Source organism: Onychomys torridus, chromosome 6 (assembly GCF_903995425.1).
Source record: "Onychomys torridus chromosome 6, mOncTor1.1, whole genome shotgun sequence".
Taxonomy (NCBI): domain Eukaryota; kingdom Metazoa; phylum Chordata; class Mammalia; order Rodentia; family Cricetidae; genus Onychomys; species Onychomys torridus.
Genome location: NC_050448.1, coordinates 120,312,812 through 120,333,803, shown reverse-complemented (window position 1 = coordinate 120,333,803; position 20,992 = coordinate 120,312,812). Strand labels below are relative to the sequence as shown.

Sequence of the window (20,992 nt, the reverse complement as noted above, 5' to 3'; positions counted from 1 at the left end):
AGACGAACAAAAACCTTTAAAAATTAAGATGTTCTATTTGATACATAACAATTAACACTGATCTAAACTGTCAAGAAGCCTTCACTGTGCCCTTAACTGAGGATATGAGAACAGAGTGGGAGGAAGGGAACGGGGTCAATACTAACAAAATATAAGTCATGCTTTAAAAACTCAAAATGTGTTTACCTTTTCATTCTGAAACAGACACAAAAGTTCTTGGATATAGGTCTCTTTTTCAAGTACCTTCTTCCTAAGAGTCTTCAGGAAAGACATTGGAAATTAGAATTAGAAAACTCAGAATGTGGATGATACTGGCTGGAACCAAGCAGCATACATGAAGCAAAACTGTCCCCACGAGGGGCTGTCAGATGGACAGACACTTACACTACTGTCACTCTCATTGTCCCTGAGGTCCTTCAACAAGCGGGGCGAGCTCTCTCCTGTCTGTGAGGGAGAGACACCAGACATCAATGTTTGAAAGCACACTTGCCGTTTTCAACACGATTATTGTCTGTCCAGTTTGGGAGTTCATTTCCTACGGCTTCCACTCTCTGCATGACATACAGCTGGCCAGTATTTTCTCCTTTCTGTAGATGCCCTGTGCTGTTACCTGACTGTATACAGAAGCTTTGGAGTGTGGTGTCCAATTTCCACTATATCATATATTCATTCTCTTCCCTCCCCTCACTGAGGAGTGAGCCCAGGGCATCGTATATGATAGTTATGCAGTTTGCCACTGACCTACATCCCTAGTCCTTAAATTATTAACTATTTCTATGGTGATATTTTGTTTGTACTGAAATGTGATTTTATTTGTATGTTAATAAATAAAGTTGCCTGGGGGTCAGAGCTAATAGCAAGCCATAGCAGAAGCTGGGCGGTGGTGGTGCACACCTTTAATCCCAACACTTGGGAGGCAGAGCCAGGCGGATCTCTGTGTGTTCAAGGACACAGCCAGCATGGAGACACACGCCTTTAATCTCAATACCAACCATAGAAGACCTGGAGGTCTGTACAGACAGGCAGTGATGAGGAGGTCATGTGGTTGGGTTTACACCCAATGAGAAGGCAGAACAGAAAGTCAATAAAAGGAAAGACACACAGGAAGTAGGCCTCTTTCTGAGGGGAAGGATGACAGCGGCAGCTAAGGGTAAAAAAGGCGGTTTTAATTCTCAGCTCTCAGCTACTGCTCTGACCTCTTGAGCTTTTAACTCTGTAATAGGCTCTGTGTTTCTTATTTAATAAGATTGTTCCTCTACAAAAAAAAAAGAAAAAAAAAGACAATTACTAGTTTTAAATACTTTACATTGGACTGGATTTTTTAAATTGTATACAAATTATATATATTGAGATCGATACTGTTAGAAAATGCTATATGTATATTTCTAATCTTGTTCAAGATATTGTATTATACCATTCATTTAACAATGTAATGCAATTTGCTGATCCTTGAATGTTATTCTCTCTCTCTCTCTCTCTCTCTCTCTCTCTGTCACACACACACACACACACACACACACACACACACACACACACACCTACTTTCTAAAGACTCTCAGAATACTGTTTAGAAAGAGGCATTATAACTCTAAATTCTAGCAATGGGAAGGGAAAACAGGATATGGTAATAGGGGACTGAATGATCAAAATGGATTATACACATTTTTGAAATATCATAAAGACTATCTAATACAAGTAATAAATGCTAACAGGACAATGATAAAAAAAATAAATTGAGTAAGACATTAAATTCTTTTAAATCATCAATACATATAAATAGACATTTCTCAAAAAGACAAAGATGGTTAATAGGTACAGGGCAGTGCTCGGTGTTACTGATCACCAGACAAAAGCAAATCAAAACCAGACTGAGTATGAAAAGGTTATGAAAAGATGAGAAATAAAACGCTGACAGGGATGTGGAGGATAGGGAACTCATACGTGCTGCTTGGTGAGAATATAAATTGGTCTAGACAACTTAAGTGTCTATCAGTTGGTGGATGGATAGCACATATGGGTGTAAATACACAATGGAATACTGTTCCGCCATTTAAAAATTAATCCTGTCATTTGCTTTACTATGGATACAAGTGAAATCATGTTAAGTAAAATACAACTCAAAAAGACAAGATCATGTAACTCATATGTGGAATATAAAAGTTGATTTTATAGAAATTGAGAGTAAAACGGTGGGAACCATATGTCAGAGAGAGTAGCCGGGGAGGGGAAGGGGAGCAGTGGGAAGAGTTAATCAATGGGAACTAAGGTGCAGGAAGGAGTCAGAGGTGCTGGCGTGGTATTTCACACTAGGGTGAACAAAAAGACCACTTATCGGCCCTTTTACCAGGGGAGGGGCACCGAACGAAACACATGAGAGCTGAAATTATAAGAATTTTAGACTTGCAATTAGAAGTTCAATCATTATATTTCAAAGAAAAAGTCAAAGACTTACTTCTAATTCAATATACCAGTATTTTAAATTCACAGTTGGAGAACTCACATGTCCTCCAAGCAGGAGGTCTCCCCACCTCGGGAACACTCAGCACAGGAGCCTTACCTGTTCGTAGTGTGTCTGTTGGATGAGTTGTTCTAAGGCTAATTTCACACGGTTAAAAGTGTCTAATCCTTTTGATAATATTTCCTTCTGCTCAAAAATCCTCTTCAAATTGGATGCAGAAAGATTAACCTGACAAAATAAAAGAAGCCCACATATACATGTTAAAACAACATTAAGTAAAACACATTAGAATGGAATCATCAGTGAGGAGCTGTTTCCTAGTATCAATCAAGATCATTATTTTGCATGCAGTATTGGTGAGCCATGGCAAGTTTACCCACAGTAGTCAGAATGCACTATATGGTACATTAAAATAAAATAAGTTGTAGAACTTCACAGCCTTGCAGTATTTGTTCTACTAAACCACAGAGCACAATCTGTTCTTGTCTCAAAGTGAAGTTTAGTTGAAAGTGTAAAGTTGTCTTCTGTTCCAAATGACATCACAGAAAACAGGTAAACGGCATCTCTCTGAGTTTTATTTTTTTAAAGATCTATTTATTTTTGTTTGATGTGAATGAGTGTCATGCCTGTATGTTTGTGCAACATGTATGCCTGGTGCCCATGGAGACCAGAAGAGGGCATCAGATCTGCTGCAGCTGGAGTTAGGGATGGTCCTCCAGAAGACCTGACAGTACCGCTAACCACTGAGCCATCTCTCCACCCCACACATTTAGTTTTAAATGAACTCTTCAGAAAATCTCATTCTCTAGTTCAAGGCCAGGTAAGTCACACATCAACCTGTAGTATGTAGCTTAGTCTCTTCCTAGGTGCATGTCTGAGAGATGTCTGCCTTTTAAGAAAAGAATAGTCAACAACAAGAATAAAGAATGCTGTCCTGGCTCCCCCCACCCCCGCATTTTTGGTATCATGTAACCGTATGTGGGCATTCCGTTAAGATTTGAGTTCTTAGTCAGGTCATCTGAATATGATGCTCCCTTTCCATCTCACTAGCCATTCTAAATCCAACACTCACGTTTTCTAAACTAATTCCTTCCACGGTGTTCTTAAATAACGGCAAAAGTAATTCTATTGAACAGGATGCCGATTCAGCTTCCTTAAGCGCTGCTTCCAACTCCGTCTTTTCATTTAAGATGTCTTGCTTGAGGCTAATAACAAAAAAATAAACCTTCAGTTACATCTAACACACAAACTGGAGACTTTTTAATGTAAGACAAGAACAGACAAGCCTGCCTCCAGACTAACATGGGTTTGGTTTACAAATGCCCCTAGAGGAAGCCTGATCATCAGGACTATAGGCATCCAGGCCAAATGTGGGCTGAAAAGAGGCAAAAAAGAGGTGGACCTGGAGTACAGAGAAGAGAATATCTCATCTTATTTACATTCTGCTATATGGAATCATAAGTTACGTGAATTTAAAATTTATCTATAGGGCAGTTAAGAGCATTGGTGCTCTTCCACAGGACCCAGGTTCTATTCTCAGCACCCACATGGCGGCTCACAACTGTCTGTAACTCCCTCTTTGGGCCTCCATGAGCACCAAGTATGGATGTGATGTACACACAAATATGGAGGCAAAATTCTCATATATATAAAGTAAATATATCTTTAAATTTTTAATAAATAAAAATCTATGTATAACTAACTTTAAAGAAGCTTTTCCAGTAATTATAAACAAAACAGCAAGTTCTGTGAGAGCATCATGCTCTTCATTACTCAGCACTGTTTCTTTCTTTACAGAATGTCTTATAAAAATTCATTCAGAGCTGATGATAGAGCAAGAAAGACAGCTCAACAGGTCAAGGCATTGGCTTCGAAGTCTGGAGGTCTGTTCAGACCCTGGCACTCATGGTGGGAGGGCAGAACAGACTCTGAAAACTGTCCTCTGACCTACACAACACAATTTCTCTCTCTCTCTCTCTCTCTCTCTCTCTCTCTCTCTCTCTCTCTCTCTCACACACACACACACACACACACACACACACACACACACACACATACACACACACACATACACACACAGTGGAATTGTGTTCCCCAAAATATTGTGCACCCTAATAAAATTATCTGGGGTCAGAGAATGGAACAGCCACTAGATACAGAGGCTAGAAAATGGTGGCAATCACACATTTAATCCTAGCATTCCAGAGGCAGAAATCCATCTGGATCTCTGTGAGTTCAAGGCCACATTGGAAAGAGCCAATCATGGTGACTCATGCCTTTAATCCCAAAAAGTGAGCCTTTAATCCCAGGGAGAGATGGCAGAAAGCAGAAAGGTATACAAGGTGTGAAGACAAGAAACTAGAAGCTTTGGGCTGGTTAAGCTTTTAGGCCTTTGAGCAGCACAGTTCAACTGAGATTCGTTCTGGATGAGGACTGAGAAGCTTCCAGTCTGAGGAAACAGGATCAGCTGAGAAACTGGCAAGGTGAGGTAGCTGTGGCTTGCTCTGCTTCTCTGATCTTCCAGCATTCACCCCAATACCTGGCCCCAGGTTTGCTTTTATTAATAAGACCTTCTAAGAGTCATGCTACACACACACACACACACACACACACACACACACACACACACACACGTAAATAGAATTATTGACATCTTACATATACTTCAAGTAGAATAGTTCATTCTTAAGTATCACTGGCTTAAAGTAAAAAGCTTATGATAAATAACTGCCATTCTCTCAAAATTATGGTCAGAAAATCAACAAATATATTTGATGAAACACCATTTTCCACTTTCCCCCAGATAAACTAGAAGCTGGGCTATACTACCTGTAAAGGCAATATGACATTTTAAGATTACTGTTACTATATTAATTCACACATATATAACAAGTAAATTTCCAATTCAACAAAGCAAAATATGATAATTATCTGTTATATAACAATACACCAAGCATTAATATTCACTTTACAAGTTATTAGTAGATTGGGTTGGCTTTTCTATGCCTTTCATTAAATAAAAACTTAAACCACACACCTGTAATCCAAGAGTAAGAAAGGCTGACAACCACTCTAAACTGCTAAGCAAGTATTTTTATAATCAGATTACCTAGGTATATTTTAATGAATGAATTCTAAATGTGCAAAGGGTATTCTTGAATGATTACTGCACTTGATTTGGAAGTTAGAAAATGACATTTTCTCTGCCAATAACAAGGATACCTGCTGAGGTGATTCTCACTGGCACACTGTGGGACAGGTCCTCTCTCCTGTGTGAGATATGAAAAGAGTCTCCCAGGATGACTTTCATTGCTAGCAGATGTTTCCATCAACTCAGTAACTCTCTTTTATAAGGTGCTTTGGCAACAACTTTTCCACAGATGCTGAAAGCTAGGGAACATATGTTATTAAACTCATCATTTCAGTAGACTTTTTTCCTGTTGTTACCCTGTGATATAAAGACCCCAATCATGTACAAAACATTTCAAAAACAATATCAAAATTTTAACTGCTACCTAGGCATGGTTTAGCATGGCTTTAATCTTTGCACTTGAGAGGCAGAAGCAAACAGATCTCTGTGAGTTTGAGAACAGTCTGGTTTACCCTGCAAGTTCTAAGCCAGTTGGGGCTACATAGTGAGACCTCGTCTTAAAAAAAAAAATGATAAATGCTACTCACTATTCTAGTGACTCAAAATAGTACCAAAATTGCACAGCATAGTAATTTATCAATTTCAACTTTCCATACACACTTTTAAAAGGTTTGCTATTATTATTATATCTGGGTACAAATTTTTTTAAGATTATTTTTAATTATGCGTCTGTGAGTGGGCATGTGCATATGAGTCCTAGGGGTTGAAGACAGAGATCAGAGTCCCCTGACCTGGAGTTCACAGCAGTGTGAGTAACCTTGCATGGGTTTTGGAACTAAACATGGGTCCCCTACAAGGACAGTAAGCTCTTTACCACTGAGCAATCTCCCCAGCCCCAAGTGTAGATATCTTTACTGATCTGTTTCTTGAAGAATTATAGTAATCCTTCAATAATCACCCATAGGACTAGAAAACAAATGTGCAAACTGCGCATTTTGTATTAGTTCCATCAGGCCTAGGCAACAAGACGCTGTTTACATACACTTAGAACTGTACAAACTCAACACACCTTTGAATGCACTTTGCAACAACAGCTGCAGAGCAGGTGAGACATTATTTTGAAAGTAGTCCTTTGTGATGCATTTCTTTATTCCCATTCCTAGCTCAGTCTAGACTACTCTTCACTGATAATAATAATAAAGTAAGAATATTTTCATTTAGCCCTAAAGATGTCACTTTAAAAATGTTCATACATGAATTCCTCCAAAATTGCCCATTTAAAGAGATGAATTAACACATCAGCAACAAGAGGCTAAGTTTTCATAACTAAACAGAAATGCTCATGTGTCTCTTTTGTTGTTGTTCATGCAAGATCAAAGGTCACATTTAAGGTTTTCTACATTGCTTTCAAATATTTATGATTTAGACTTCCATATTAAAGTACATTATGCTCAAGAACTTTTCTATAGTTTAGGTACATGTTGAAATGATAGGTGGAAACTATTCACAATATTTGATTAGCAATTCAGAAACCTCCCAGGACACCTGCAAAAACGACATTAAAGTGTGTTGGATGTTTCTATACACAATACAGAGACAAATATTTAGTAGCTAAAATTCAAAAGGAACAGTAGTCCAGAGAGCCTGCACCACTCTCCCTGGATCTCTGGCTGCTGAACTGTGCAACATCTGTCACTACAACATCACACTGCAGAGGATACACAGGGAGATTTACAGTCCAGAAGAAGCGCAAGTACACAGATCACATGAAAAGCCAATACAGGCCAAAGAGGAATGTGCCCTGGAAAGTCACAGCAAAGACATCTGTGGATCTGCTTGGTTTGTGACTGTCACAGCCCTTCGAGGGGGAATTAGTATTTATGTTTTACTCATTCATATGTTCAAATATTTACCTCTCCACAGGCTGGAATCTCAAGAAAGAATGTCCTATTTATACTTGAATCCTAAATGCCTACAAGCCTTGGAGTACTAAGCAATGCCTGGAAAGTATGAAAGACTTAGTACTCTCAATGAATATGATAGGCTACTGATTTTCACTTATCTGTCCCTTGACCGACTTTTCTGAGGGGTTAAAAGAAAAATAGTTTCTATATTTAGAAATAAAACTTAAAACCAGAATGAAAGGATACAGATCTTCCATTCTTAGGAAATACTTGATAAAACGAGAATCACTTTGGTGGTATCAGTATTTTAAGTGAGTTCTCATGTAGCTTTCTGGACTATCAGTGAGTGTACATAAGACAAATTATAAAGCAAAAATTTCGTGCTTCATCACCTACAATTATTAACTACATCTTAAATGATAAATAAATAAATAAATAAATAAATAAAGCTAATGTGTGGTAAAAATGGGGATCTGTGATGGTTAATTTTCATTATCATCTAGACACAATTCTATACAAGTTTAAGTAAATACTTAAAGTTCAGTAGTCTTAAGTTTTTTAAATTGTTAAGGGTATTCATGAAGCTGCTGATGTAGCTATAACCACAGAACTATGTTCCATTTTGATCAACAAGTGTGTTGAGGGATGGACGCTTGGGGACAATGACTTTAAAAAAGAAAGATCATGGCACTGGACCATTCAGGAAATGTTCTTTTGAAAATCAGTCTCCCTTGGAGAGGAAGCATAGAATTCCACAGGCTTTTATTTGTTTTGCTAAACATGAATCCCTGAAAAACAAAATTCATTAACCTCAAACAATAGCATCCAGATTCTAAAAAAAAATTTAAAAATCTTCCATGAAATACTCAGCAAGGAACACAAAGTACATGTAGGAATGATGCCTTCTGTCTCTCAGTATTCTGGAAACTAGTCAAAACTTATCAAATAAGTAACTGCATATTGTTTGACTCCATTGTGGAAAAAATATATTTGTGAAACTTGGAAACAGGTAAGTAAAAATGAGCAAAGTAGGAAAACAGACTTCTAAGTAAACCTACCAAAATGATGGAGGTGGGAGTGAGAGATGGGATGACATTTATGATTCAGAGAACCTAACCTGAATAAGAATCTGTGATTAGCGGGAGACCAGAACCACTGAAATAAAACCTGTGTTTTATGGGGACAACAGATGCTGGTCAGCTGAGGCCGAAAAAAATAGCTGTGATTAAGAAGAGACCTCCGCTGCTGACGTGGAATTGTCTGGGATGCTGTGGTCCAGGGGGACCAAGACTACATCTTAAGCTGGCAGATGAACTTAGTAATTTGTTAGAGTTTTCCTTTTTGAAGAGGAAAAGGGATCAAGCTTGGCACCATGTGGCAGTATTGGAGTCCCTGAAGAGAGGCCAGGAGGCCACTGGTGACAGAGCAGCCTCAGTTGTAGTGGAGGCCCCAGAACTGAAAGGGCCACGAATAGAAACTGAAGCTTGGTATCATTAGCCAAGGTCAGAGTTCCTAAAGAAAGCCCAGGAGAAGTTATTGGAGAAAGTGCATCCTCAGTCACACAGAGACACCAGGATTGAAAGACATGGAAAGAAACTGGTTAAAGTGCAGCCTCAGATGCATTTGAGATCCAAGCATATTGAAGATGCTAGGACCATAGGATGACCACCAAGGACAGCAGTATGTGTGGTATAGAGTTGACCTAAGATAAGCTTCCCATGGCAGAACTGGAGAGGTATGGCTATGCAAGCCCTTTGAAGCTCAGATCACGAATAAGTCCCAGATACCACCAGACACTGAATACAGTGAGTTATTTATACTTTTGGTGTCTGGTTTCTGCTCTGATTGTTTCTGTGCTCTTGGAATAAGAAAGTATATAAATTGTTTGGATTTTAAAGTAATCTTGTATTTTAAAGTGTTTAGACTTTTAAAGATGATAGGGTTTTAAAATTATATTATGTTTTATATAGCAATGTTAACAAAAGATCTTGGGGATAAAAAAGAAAGGAAAGGTTATGGATTAATAGCAGTATGTCTGTATGTCAAGTTGACAGGGTGTCAATTGTATTGGTTAGTTTTTGACAATTTCAAACAAATTAGTTACATGGAAGAGAGAATCTCAACTGAGGAACTACCAGCCTGGTCTTTGGGCATGTTTATGGGGCATATTTTTTTTTTTTTTTTTTTTTTTAGTTAATGACTGAATTAGACACAACCAGCCTACTGTGAGCATTACCACCCTGGGCAGGTGGTCCAGGTTGTATAGGAAAGAAAATTAAGCTAGCTAAGGAGAGCAAAGTATTAAATAACATTCCTCTGTGGTCTGTGCTTCAGTTTCTGCCTTGAATTTCTTCCTAGGCCTCCCTCATTGATGGGCTGTAACCTGTAAGTAAAAATGAACCTTTCCTTCCAAGTTGCTTTTTTGGTCAATATTTTACCACAGCAACAAAGAAGTAAACTAGAACACAGAGCTAAAGATGAAATGTCAATATATTTTCTCAGAAAATATTTTAAAGAAATCAATTAAAAATTGCTTTCACGGGTGATAAACACATGAATGTAACAAAGGAATTGTAATCCTAGACCAGCATGGGAAGAAGTTCAAGGAGAAGTGGCCATATATAAATATAACACATCATTTGCCCGTGATGCTCTAATGAATCGCTCTACATGTATTTTTTTAAAGTGTCCCTTCAGGTACCAAAAATAATTTATAAAATTCTTAAAAATTTTTTCTAATTCTTCTTCACTATCTAATCTGAGAACAAGTAGACTAAACAAAACTTAACCATTCTTAGATGGCCAGAGATAGCACATCAAACTAAATGATTAGGACCTATGAATATCACTTAATTCTTACTGGCCCCAGGACATGAAAAATCAATTAACCATTAGCCACACTGGGCCTTATTTTTCTCATCTACAAGAACAGAATACAGACCACAGTCACAGTAACGTGCAGAGAAAAAAGTGGACTTTGTCTTTCTTTTGCCCCCCGCCTCCTAAACTTAGAACCCATCGGGCTCACTCTGCTGGGTCTTTCTCAGCAGTCTTCCTATTTTCCCATTTTTTTCCTTTTTAAGTAATTATCCTGAATTAACCAACCTATTCTTAAAATTACTTACAAGCTTCCTGAATTGATCAGAACTGGTTTTACAGAACAACCTTTAGGACATATTTATTCTTTGTGGAAATTTTAGAAGTCATTACCAAAGTAGTCATAAATTGAGAACTGCTACACTAGAAGATGGGGTGAGGGAGAGCAGTGGCTTCCAAGAGAATGCAGCCCAGAGGATGGTTATTTATTTTTATAGTCATCTTCCTGTTGTGTGTACGGAATTAACAAAAGTTGGCCAATAAATAAAAAAAATCTCAAAATGCTTGAAGAACAAAAAACTAAACTATTAATACACAACAATTGTAGAATCAGCAAATAATAACAACAATATAATACCTAGCTATTAAAAATTACAAATATGGTAATTGTTTTACCATAAGCCAAAAGTATTTTAAAAGCAGACAGAGTTTCTGCAGTTCGATCCTTTAACTACTCCAGACCCTCATCCCCTCAAACACTTGACTATAAGGCCTCGCGTGACACGGAAACTTGGCCTTTTGGAACGCCAACAGCAGCCACAGTTTGGTTGTGGATACTCAGTTGACCTCAGTGCCACCTATATGGACTTGTGTTTAATATCATTTATTACAACTGTATTATCTATTCTCAGTCTGCAAGTATGGAAACGGAAGCCAAAATTGTGATGTGCGCAAGACCACACAGATGGTTAAATGTCAGAGGTGGGACTGAAAGCACATTGGCTTCTACCACGTTCTACCTTATGTCAATCATGGTTTTCTTGGGAGGTGGGGAGGAGGCGTCCTACAGGGCTAGAAGAAGGTATTATTTCCTGAGGGTACATGGGACATGACTCAGGGCATGTCAAGAACTGGGCTGCCAGGGTGGGCTCAACATCCCCCAACCCGGAGCCCGCTCTGCACAGGCCCTCCACGAGCTAACCTCATCCCCCACCCCAAATCCCGAGACCACACCGCGGAAAGCCGGGGCAACCTAGCCGCCTTCCTCGGATGAAAGTGGGCTCGAGCACCAAGGACCCAGTGTCCAGGCAGGGTGGGCATCAGAGGACTCACTTCCGGGTAACCCTCCGACCCCGCGCCCCAAGGTTCCTAGAGTCACGGGGGCCGCGCTCAGAGCCCGCCCCCGAGCGCGTCCACACGTCGCCGTGACGTCATCCGCCGCCGCCGCCACTACCTACAATGGCCGGAGATTCCTCTGAGATACTGTCCGGCTCTGGGTCGGCAGAAAGAGAGTGCAGAGGGAAGAGTAGAAGGCCGGAGGGAAGGACAGGGCGCGCGACGCAAGAAGCCGAAGAGTCACTAGAACAGGCAGCGGTGGCGACAGCGTCGCTACGGAAGCAGCCAACGTTGCTAGTAACCGTTGGCTTCTCTGGAAACGGACGCCCCGCCCCTCCGCTCCGACGTAGCTAATTGGCCAAGGCTCCGGAGCGCGGGCGCCCTTCCTGCTATGATTGGCGGAGGCGAGAGGGCGTGGCCGGCGGGGAGCTTTGTCTGCTCTGGTTTCTTTGGTGTTGCTTTGAGAAAGAGTATGGCTTTTGTGTGCAGTTACCAGAAAAATCTCAACCACTATCATCCTAACGGGGAAGAAAGGTCCATTCCGAGCCTCCTGACACTGGATCGAACAAATGCCCTCCCTACTTTTGCGGGAGGAACTTGAAAAAAGCCAAGATACGATGACTAAAAAAAAAAAAAAAAAAAAAAAAAAAACCTCATTTCCGGTGTATGCCATTATCCCTGACCATTCCCTAGTCGTCAACCCTCATAAGTGATAGAGTCAGCGTGTTCTCCAAAATACCTTTCAGGTCCCAAATACTTCCTATAATAAAACTGTTACGCATTCTAGACTGCTGAACCAGCAAAACAAGCTCTTAGTGAAGAAAAAGGAGGACCCAATAGTGCATTTTTACAAAATGAGATTTTCATTTTCTTGTCATTGTTTTGGTGGTTTAGGACAAGGTCCCGAGTAGTTCATGCTAGCTTCATACTGTTTATGCAGCCTAGGGTGACTTTGAAACCCAGATCCTTATGCCTCCTAAGATTGTAAGCTTGAGATTGCCAAGCAAATAGAAAGTTTTGTACTCTCTTTCTATTTAACTGAACTCACAAGCACATGAAAAACGAGCTCTTTAGTCCATCACAAGACCCTCTCGGCTATAAGATTACAATTCAAGGATTTGCACATAATGAAGCTATGTAGCTAGCATACTTTTTCTTTCAAGATCCAATAGTAATATTTTAGCTTTTCCATATCATATTGTCCCTGTTGTAGTATTTAATTCCACATTGTTGCACAAAAGAAGCCATGGAGAAATAGAAAACACATAAAGATAAGAATGCATCTGTGCTTCCATCAAATTTTATTAATAAAAGTAAGTACTATGCTGGATTTGACCAACAGGTTATGGTATGTAGACCACTGATATAAAACTTAAGCTAAACAAGTGTCTAGTATGTGTTGAACTCATTGGCCATGTATGTGAGTATAGGTAGCATCAGTACACCCATTGGCTATTTCCCTCATGGACAGATATGTAAGAGCAACAAATAGGCTCAAGATATTTGATGAGTGCACATCATATTTTGACAAAATAAAAATGGCAGTTTAAAGGACAGCTTATTGGTGACATAAGTTTTCTTCAAAAAGGTTTCAAGTAATTCCCTTAATCCCTAATTACACAAAAATGGAACCTATTTAACTTATTTGGAAATTTACCTGGAGAATGTGGCATTAAGAGGTCTCGCAAGTTATTTTTTTTCCTCTTAGAAATCAGCAGCTTAAAAAACTTAATTATCCTATAGAAAAGCAAAATCTGGCCAAATTCTCACTATCTTAGTCACTCCAATAGGTACCAGACAAGTGAATTCCAGCATTTTAAGGTCCTGTCTTGGACTCAGATGAGTGCACACTATGAGGGACCCTGGTCAGCAACAGGACCTAGAAGAAAGCAAGGTGAAATGACTTTGTTTTTGAGGTGATAACACAATATCTCTCAGACCACTTAGCCCTGGAAAATTCACCAAAGTAACAGGACTTTGGGTTTTCATAGAGTTCCCACAGAGCAGATCTACATCACTGTTACTGGATAGAGTGTTAGTAGGTATTCAGCCGAGCATAACAAAATAGCAGACTGTTTAAACAACAGAAACTTGTTTATCACATTTCTGAAATCTCAGAAGTCCAAAATCAACAATCAACCAATTTGGCTGCTGATGAGATGTCTGTTTCTGGTGCTTGCGGATGGATGGTTGCCTTCTTGCTTTATTTCTCACTTTATCGAGAGAAGTAGCAAAATGTCACCTGTCTTATTAAGGGCACTAGTCTAATCATGAGGACACTACACCTGTAGTCTAATCAATCCCCAAAGGCCCCATCTCTAAGTGCCAACACACTGAGCGGTAGTGGGGAAGAAGGGACAAAACTCTCTTTCCACAGCAGTGGGTGCTTGCTACTGCTCGTTGATGAGTGCTCCTTCACTGAAGGTAGTTCTGCCAGTGCTGGTTTAAGTGTGGGAAACGATTTATTTTCTGTGGGAGCCCATTTTCAGGTTCCTCGTGGCTTTACCCAGCAGGTCCACATAGAGGATGATTAGGGCCACGGGCCTGAGTGCAGGTGTCCGAAATGGTCTGCACTTGGCTGTGCTGGGGGCAGAGGTCTTTTGCTCCACCCCCTTAGTGTAGCTATAAATACCCCGGGGCAGAGCGCGTCAGGGCCTGTTGGAAAAGGTTCCAGGCCCTCTCGAGGCTATCCTTTATTTTCTACCTGTTTATCTTCGCAATATATAATCCTTCTATCTAATATTTCCTGCTGCTCACACTCAAGAAAACTCTGGGGAACTGTGGGGTTGGTGGGTAAATGCCCCACAATTTTCCCACTGTCATTTCTCAACATGTAAGTGTCAAATGAGTATCTTTGGATTGGATTGCTAGACAAGTGCGTGTGTCCATCTCAATATGCAAATTTGGTTTCACCTTCAATAAGAAGTAAAATTATGTGTCTACAAAAGAATTGTTTTAAAATAAATTTCTTTATGATGTCATCAGTAAATGTTGATTTGTATACTTCTATTAGAGATCTAAGTACCCTGCACCATGGAGGACTTTCTCAGTTTGCCTGAGGCTGTGAATTCAAGATCTAAGAAGCTGTTCCAGTTCTCTCTGTTTGGGGGATAAACCACCCTGACCAAGGAGCAGCTTAGGAGAGACAGGATATTTTTAGTACACAGCTCCAGGTTACAGCCTGTCACTGGGAACACAGTAGCGCTGGTGGAGGCTGAGGGCAGGCTGCAGGAACGGGTTCTCACTTTGCACTTTGCTGAAGCAGGGTCTCTCTTGCCGCATCCACTGCCCAGCATACTCCACTCGAACTGGATTTTGCAGTAGGTGCTTTTCTTGTGTTCACTTGTCATCTCCCCAGGCTAATCCTGTTAAAATCTAATAAAGGGAACAATTAAATCAGTCTGTGATAAAGTGAAAGTAATAAGCAGATGCCATTAACAGGCTGCTCAGTCTTGTCTCAGGCCTCAATTTCAGTTTCTGGGCCATGAACAAAAGACAATGAATCACTGATGCCCCTGCCAGCAGGGACAGGGAGATAGGACACACTGAGCCTGAGACACTGAGCCAACCCCCACAGTCAGTACATGCTAGGCCAGCCAGCCTCTGTGGCAGCTCAAGGACAAAGCCTGGGACCTGTCCAGGCCTGCCCAAAAATAGATAACTGTAACCCCCAACTAACGCTAGCCAACTAAAAGTTACTAACATGATTGCCACTCGCATAAACCAATCCAGAATCTGTTCCTATGTTGTCTGTAGACCCCAAGCACGCCTTGCTTTAAAACCCCTGCCCCATTGTTACTCAGGGTCTCTCCTGCTCTGTTGCTACATCAGACAGACAGAGAGGCCTGGGTTAACTCTCAACAGTAAAGACTCTGCTTTTCCATCGGATTTGGTCTCTTGATGGTCTTCGGGGGACTGTGAGACAACAAAAGGATACATGCTGAAAAGTATTTTTAAAACTGTTTGGCTGACTGTTCACAGAGTGGCTGGGTAGAATGAAATACTAAGAACAAAAATAGAGGAAAGAAAACAAATATGACCTGCTACTGCTTCTTGGTATGATTAGAGGCAGCAGGGAATCTGGCGAAGCCCTGGGATATCAAGGACACATTGAGGGCAGGGTCAGAGCGGAAAGAAAACTGAATTGGAGAGTAGAGAGAAACTTTACACTGCCTTTAGTACTGCTGCCAAGTCCTTCTGCTTATTTTCCATCTCTTTTAAAAATCCCCTTATGTTTCTGCTCTGTTTTTCACCTTTGAAAAATATCTATAGTAATAATAACAACATCTTATATCCAAGACATGATGTTATATTCTACCAGGTTCAAACAGATATAGCAGTATTTAATAGAATGTAATTTTATGCCTGATTTTCAAATGAGTACTATTTAATAGCATTTCTATGTATTAAATTACTAATAGTGATTCTTATTAGCCACTCATTTTGACAAAAAATACTCTCTCTCTCTCTCTCTCTCTCTCTCTCTCTCTCTCTCTCTCTCTCGTTCATGTGTTGATAAGTTATTTCCACAGTGAAGTTAGCAAGAAGTGTAGGGAAAGTAATTCTAAACAAACAAGTGAATCTCTTCCTTTGGATCCAGGCCTCAAGAGTTTTCCTGGTGTGATCAGACTTCTCTGGAGAATGAGTGCAACCAACACTTCCTGCTATTCACACAAGGTACATTCTACTGATTTTCACAGAATTATTCAGACAACCCCTGACCTCAGTCCTACTCTTGAACTCAAGACACATCTCATTAAATGGCCCTTAGAAAATGTAACTACCTATATTTGATTTTTAATTTAGTCTAAAGGGGAAGTCATAACTTCCTGAGCCTTGTGAAGTAAGGTATGGGGAACTGCTTTGAAAACTGCAAAAGCAGGGCCAGTGAGATGGTTCTGTGGGCAAAGGCACTTGTCAACAAGCCCAAGGAACTGAGTCCAATCCCTGGGACCAACATGGTGGGATAAAAGGAGTGATTCCCACAGGCTGTCCTCAGACCTCCACATGCACACCACGCCACAGACACAGCCACGCAAACAACCTCACACACTAAGTAAATAAATTTAAGAAATCATTTTAAACCTGCAAGACACTACACAAACATGTTGGTCCTAATCATTTCTGAAGCTCCAAGGTCTTTATTGTGGGAAACTCTTCACAGGATCCAAATTCAGTGCCTGCTTCTGCCCTGAAACATGTCCCTGTCTTGTTCAGTTTGGTAATCTTTTCGTCATCAGCTCCTCAGTAAGCAGCCTCGAGAACCACTTGTTTTGCTGCTGGGCTCATTTCTGCCCTGCTTCATCTCACCCCATGTTCTCCGTCACCATAGTTTGACAAGGTGAAGACTCAAGCACAGGCTTTCCACAGTTATATGAATCCACCGTGTCCCCTGCTGTGAGATAGATACTTCATTGGTTTGCCCATTGCTGTGTGCCAATAGTCTCCATGAAAAGAAACACAAAGGTCCTCAAAGACCACGCTGGCCAGCAGACCAGACAGTGAACAAAGATGGGTTTTGATTCTTGAGTTACTGAAATAGAATAACTTATTTTCTTGAAAGCAGATAAAAGTAGAGCAGAATGGTACAGTTCATACAACACTGAAATGAGCCCTTGGAAATTGAATTCCCAGGTTGTTTTTTTTTTTTTTTCCACTTCATCAGACATTATCAACTCTATGGACACAAAAAGATCACTTGTTCACTTAGAGTCACTTTATCAGAACAGAACACTGCTCAGGATTGATTTTTAATTACTTGCCCAAGTCACTTTCCCCAGTTTTGTTTTTGTTTTTATCTCCTGTAGAGTCAGCCAGGTGAAGGAGAAAGGAGTAAAAAGATCTCAGTACCTGGCCTGGCCCCGGGATGGATGCTGACAGCAAAGAGGGTTCCAGAGGGCAAATCCATGTTTCAGAAGTGGGTGTGATTCCCAAGGTACCTTCAGAAAATGAATGAGTGGCTGAGAATCTTGGGAAGAGATGATACAAGTGGAATCTAGGACTGACCAGAGGGAAGATTTGATCCAGAACCAAGGAGATAGAAAGAAGAGAGACAAGAATGGGTGCCAAGCCTAAACTACCAGTGCAAGGTAAGCAAAGCCCCAGAACACCTGCTTCGGTTTAACCAGGTGAAGTTGGACAAGACTATCCACCCAAGGTATTCCTTGCAAAGTTACATGTATTCTGTATATCGAATACCCTCCATACCTGCATCCTGACACAGCCATTGTTAACTACCAACTAACAGAGACTGAACGTAGTCCTCAGTTGTTCTTTCATCCAATGAGTAATTTCTGTAAGTGATGACAAGAAGCACTTTTTATGAGTTATGAGTTTCATTTTTGTACATGTTGCTTGACTACTGGGATCACTTTTTCTTAAAAGCACAAGAGACTGGCATAAGAAAATAAACTGGAAGGAAAGTTAAAATGAAGAGCTTTGTCCTGTTCACTGAGTCACCATCCCTAGTTGCCCTTGGGAGTTGCCACATAAGCCAGTGGAAAAAACCCACACTGGGAAGGAGCCTCAGAAGGCAAGGTGTGATGTGAGCTGCAGGTGAACATGTTTGGCAGTCACACAGTAAACCTCATTCCAGTCTCCAGCACACCCAAAGGAACACAGACCTAAGAACTGTCTGTCATGCAGGAATGAAAGGACAAACTTTCCTGAACAGAAGGCACTTTCTCTAGGAAAGAGAGTTGGGGACATGCATTTTATATCTTCATGGTCTAGCTCTTATTTTTCCTGAATGCATGTGTTTGTTCAACAAATATTTATTCAGGTTTGACAGAGCTAGGTGCTGGGAAAGAAGTAAGCAAAAGTGAACATGTTCTTTATCTCACACAGCCACCTCAGGAATCCATCAGTATGTGATGTAAATGGACCCAAGATAGTGCATCAAAGGAGAGTACGGATATCTTCATAGCATGGAGACGATCAGGCAAAGTCTTTAGTCCATAGCTGGGATTTGAAGGAAGAGCTGGTGAATAGTAAATAAGGAGACTCTCAGGAAAGGGCCATTAGGGCAGTATGCCCTCCCTGTCTCCCAATGTTTCAACTTGCTCTTAGCTCTGCTCCTCACTACTGGGCTCTCTGGCTGTGGTCCTACACTCCAGGGTGATTGCTCTGGAGATTCCCCCATCCGCATGCTCTCTATATCACCTACCATCTACTCACCCTTCCCAGCTCAACTTACACAGAGACTCTTTCCCTTCATCCCCTCTTGAGCCATAGAGAGATGCTTCCCAATGTGTTGCAGATGCTTCTGAGGCTTACCCTTCATATGTTGGAATCTGTCCTGCTAGGCTATGAGCTCCCTCGGGACAGGATTCAGCCTGGTTCTTTGAGATCCTAAGTATTTACCATAGTACATGAGTCTATGAGCAATAAGTATTAGTGAGAGGAAGAAGAAAAAGAGTTATATGTCATGACAGCAGTAATAACAGTGATAGCTGATGTTTAAATGTCACTTTCTGTATGTTAAGGATTGTTTGTTGTAAGCATTTAACACTCTTATCAACCAGCCTAAATGATGGATGTCATTCTCTCTCTCCCTTTCTTACAGATGCTGTTTAAACTTTTGATCCCAATCTGTAAAATGCAGGTGTTAATAATAATAATTTTTGAAAATGAGGATTTTAGAAAGTGTTATGGCTTGAATATGAAATATCTCCCACTGGTTCACATATTAAAGCCTTGGTCCCCTGCTGATGGTACTATCTAGGAAAATTCTGGATACAGTGGGAAGTGAGGCCTACCTGAAGGAATCTGGTAACTAAAGTCACACCTTTGAAGATTATGCTAGCTCCTCAGTCCCCACCTCTCTGCCTTCTGTCGGCTGGGAAACAAAGACATTCCTGAATGGCATACTCTGCTATTGCGGTGCTCTTCCCAAGCTCATGGAATCAAGAAAATGTGTACTAAAGTCTTAGATACCCACAAACTAAAATAAAAATTTCCTCTCAGAAGTTGTTTATGTCAATTATTTTATCACAGAAACAAGATAAGTAACTAAAACAGTAAGTGAAATGCATACATGGTAAGAACTGGCTAAAGACTGCATGCTATCATGATGACATGCAAGGACAAAGACAGGAACCCAAAGCCCTGCTTCATAAGACTCCAGTTTTTAGGGAAAGAAGAGTGACAATAAACTTACCCTGAAGATGCCCATTAGAGCACAACACAGACTTAGTGAGACCTCCACATCGACAGCAGTGGTAGGTTTTTTCTTGGCCTGACACGCTCCACTCCCTAGCAGCCCTCAGAAATGGGTCACAATCGGGCAGAATGTACAAGTGACTGAAGGTCTCCTGATGTGCTCTCTGTGGAAACAAAGCTTTCTCTTGGTTCTGGAGAAAATTCACAATAGCCACTGCTGTGTTTGGAGCTAGTCAGCAGGTCCAACCTTTTGACATTGACACAGATGTTATTATCCACATAGCTCCACAGGCCACAGGTTGGAACTCCGTTAGGGAAGGACATTGTGTAAATATAATTTGATAACTAGGAGAAAACATGATATAGTGATAAACAACAGAAGTGGAAGCCCCTCACGCTTAGTTTAGCACTATGCTACTACTACCAATTTTAAAGGGTTTTTAGGTTTTCTGAGCCTTAGTTTTGACACAGTTCCTGTAATAAAACATCATGACTAAGGCAACTTAAGGAAGAAAAGTTTCAAAAAATAAATAAAAAGGGAAAAAAGTGTTCACTTGGCTTATGGTTCCTGAGGTACAAGGATACATTATAACGGTATGCCATGACAGAGGGTAGCAGGCACATCTGCAGGAAGAAGAAGCTGAGAGAGCTCCTCAACCACAAGCACAAAGTAGACAGAGTGAACTGTAGATGGCATGGGGATTTAAACTCTGAAAGCCTACCTCCCAGGCTTCCCCAAACAGGGCCACCAGCTTGAGGACAAGTATTTAAACACCTGAGTCTATGGGGGACATTTCTTATTCAGCCACCACAATCACTCATGAGCTAGGGATAATACAACCCACCATTCAATACAAATATACATTCCTTCCCTTACTGGCTAACTATCAGAATTTGAAAAGCAGGAGTAAAAATGATGTCTGCATCAAGGGAATGACATTTAAAAGGGTTCTACTGCAAATTCCACAGCATTGTGTTATTATCAGAGATCATAAACAAGGCATAAAATATATGGAAAGCCTGCTTTCATCCTGCGATGTTACTGGAGATACAGGTTGACTGAATCAAGTCCTTATCCCCAAGGGAGCCCTGCTTGGAAAGAAATCCATTCTTCTCCCTGGCACCAGGAGAAAAGGGCACTGGGGCCAGGGGAAAGGCCTGGCCTGCACAGCATCCAAGTTCCTGGCACTTTGCCCTCTCTTGGCAGGGTATCTGGTCTCCTAATCC

At 40.7% G+C, this 20,992-nt stretch overlaps 1 protein-coding gene across 3 annotated transcripts in view; it reads right to left on the bottom strand.

The window, feature by feature from the left end:
* Odf2l (outer dense fiber of sperm tails 2 like) overlaps positions 1 to 11,787 on the bottom strand; it is a 37,094-nt gene extending 25,307 nt beyond the window's left edge. For all 3 annotated transcript variants that reach the window (XM_036191546.1, XM_036191544.1, XM_036191545.1), the window contains exons 1-6: positions 11,728 to 11,787; positions 5,681 to 5,848; positions 3,531 to 3,663; positions 2,558 to 2,686; positions 385 to 444; positions 187 to 258 (exon numbers count right to left, since the gene is read on the bottom strand). In XM_036191546.1, the coding sequence (XP_036047439.1) occupies positions 187 to 258; positions 385 to 444; positions 2,558 to 2,686; positions 3,531 to 3,663; positions 5,681 to 5,787 (501 nt within the window). In that variant the 5' untranslated portion in view covers positions 5,788 to 5,848; positions 11,728 to 11,787. The remainder of the gene's footprint in view (positions 1 to 186; positions 259 to 384; positions 445 to 2,557; positions 2,687 to 3,530; positions 3,664 to 5,680; positions 5,849 to 11,727) is intronic.
* Positions 11,788 to 20,992: the final 9,205 nt, after the last annotated feature.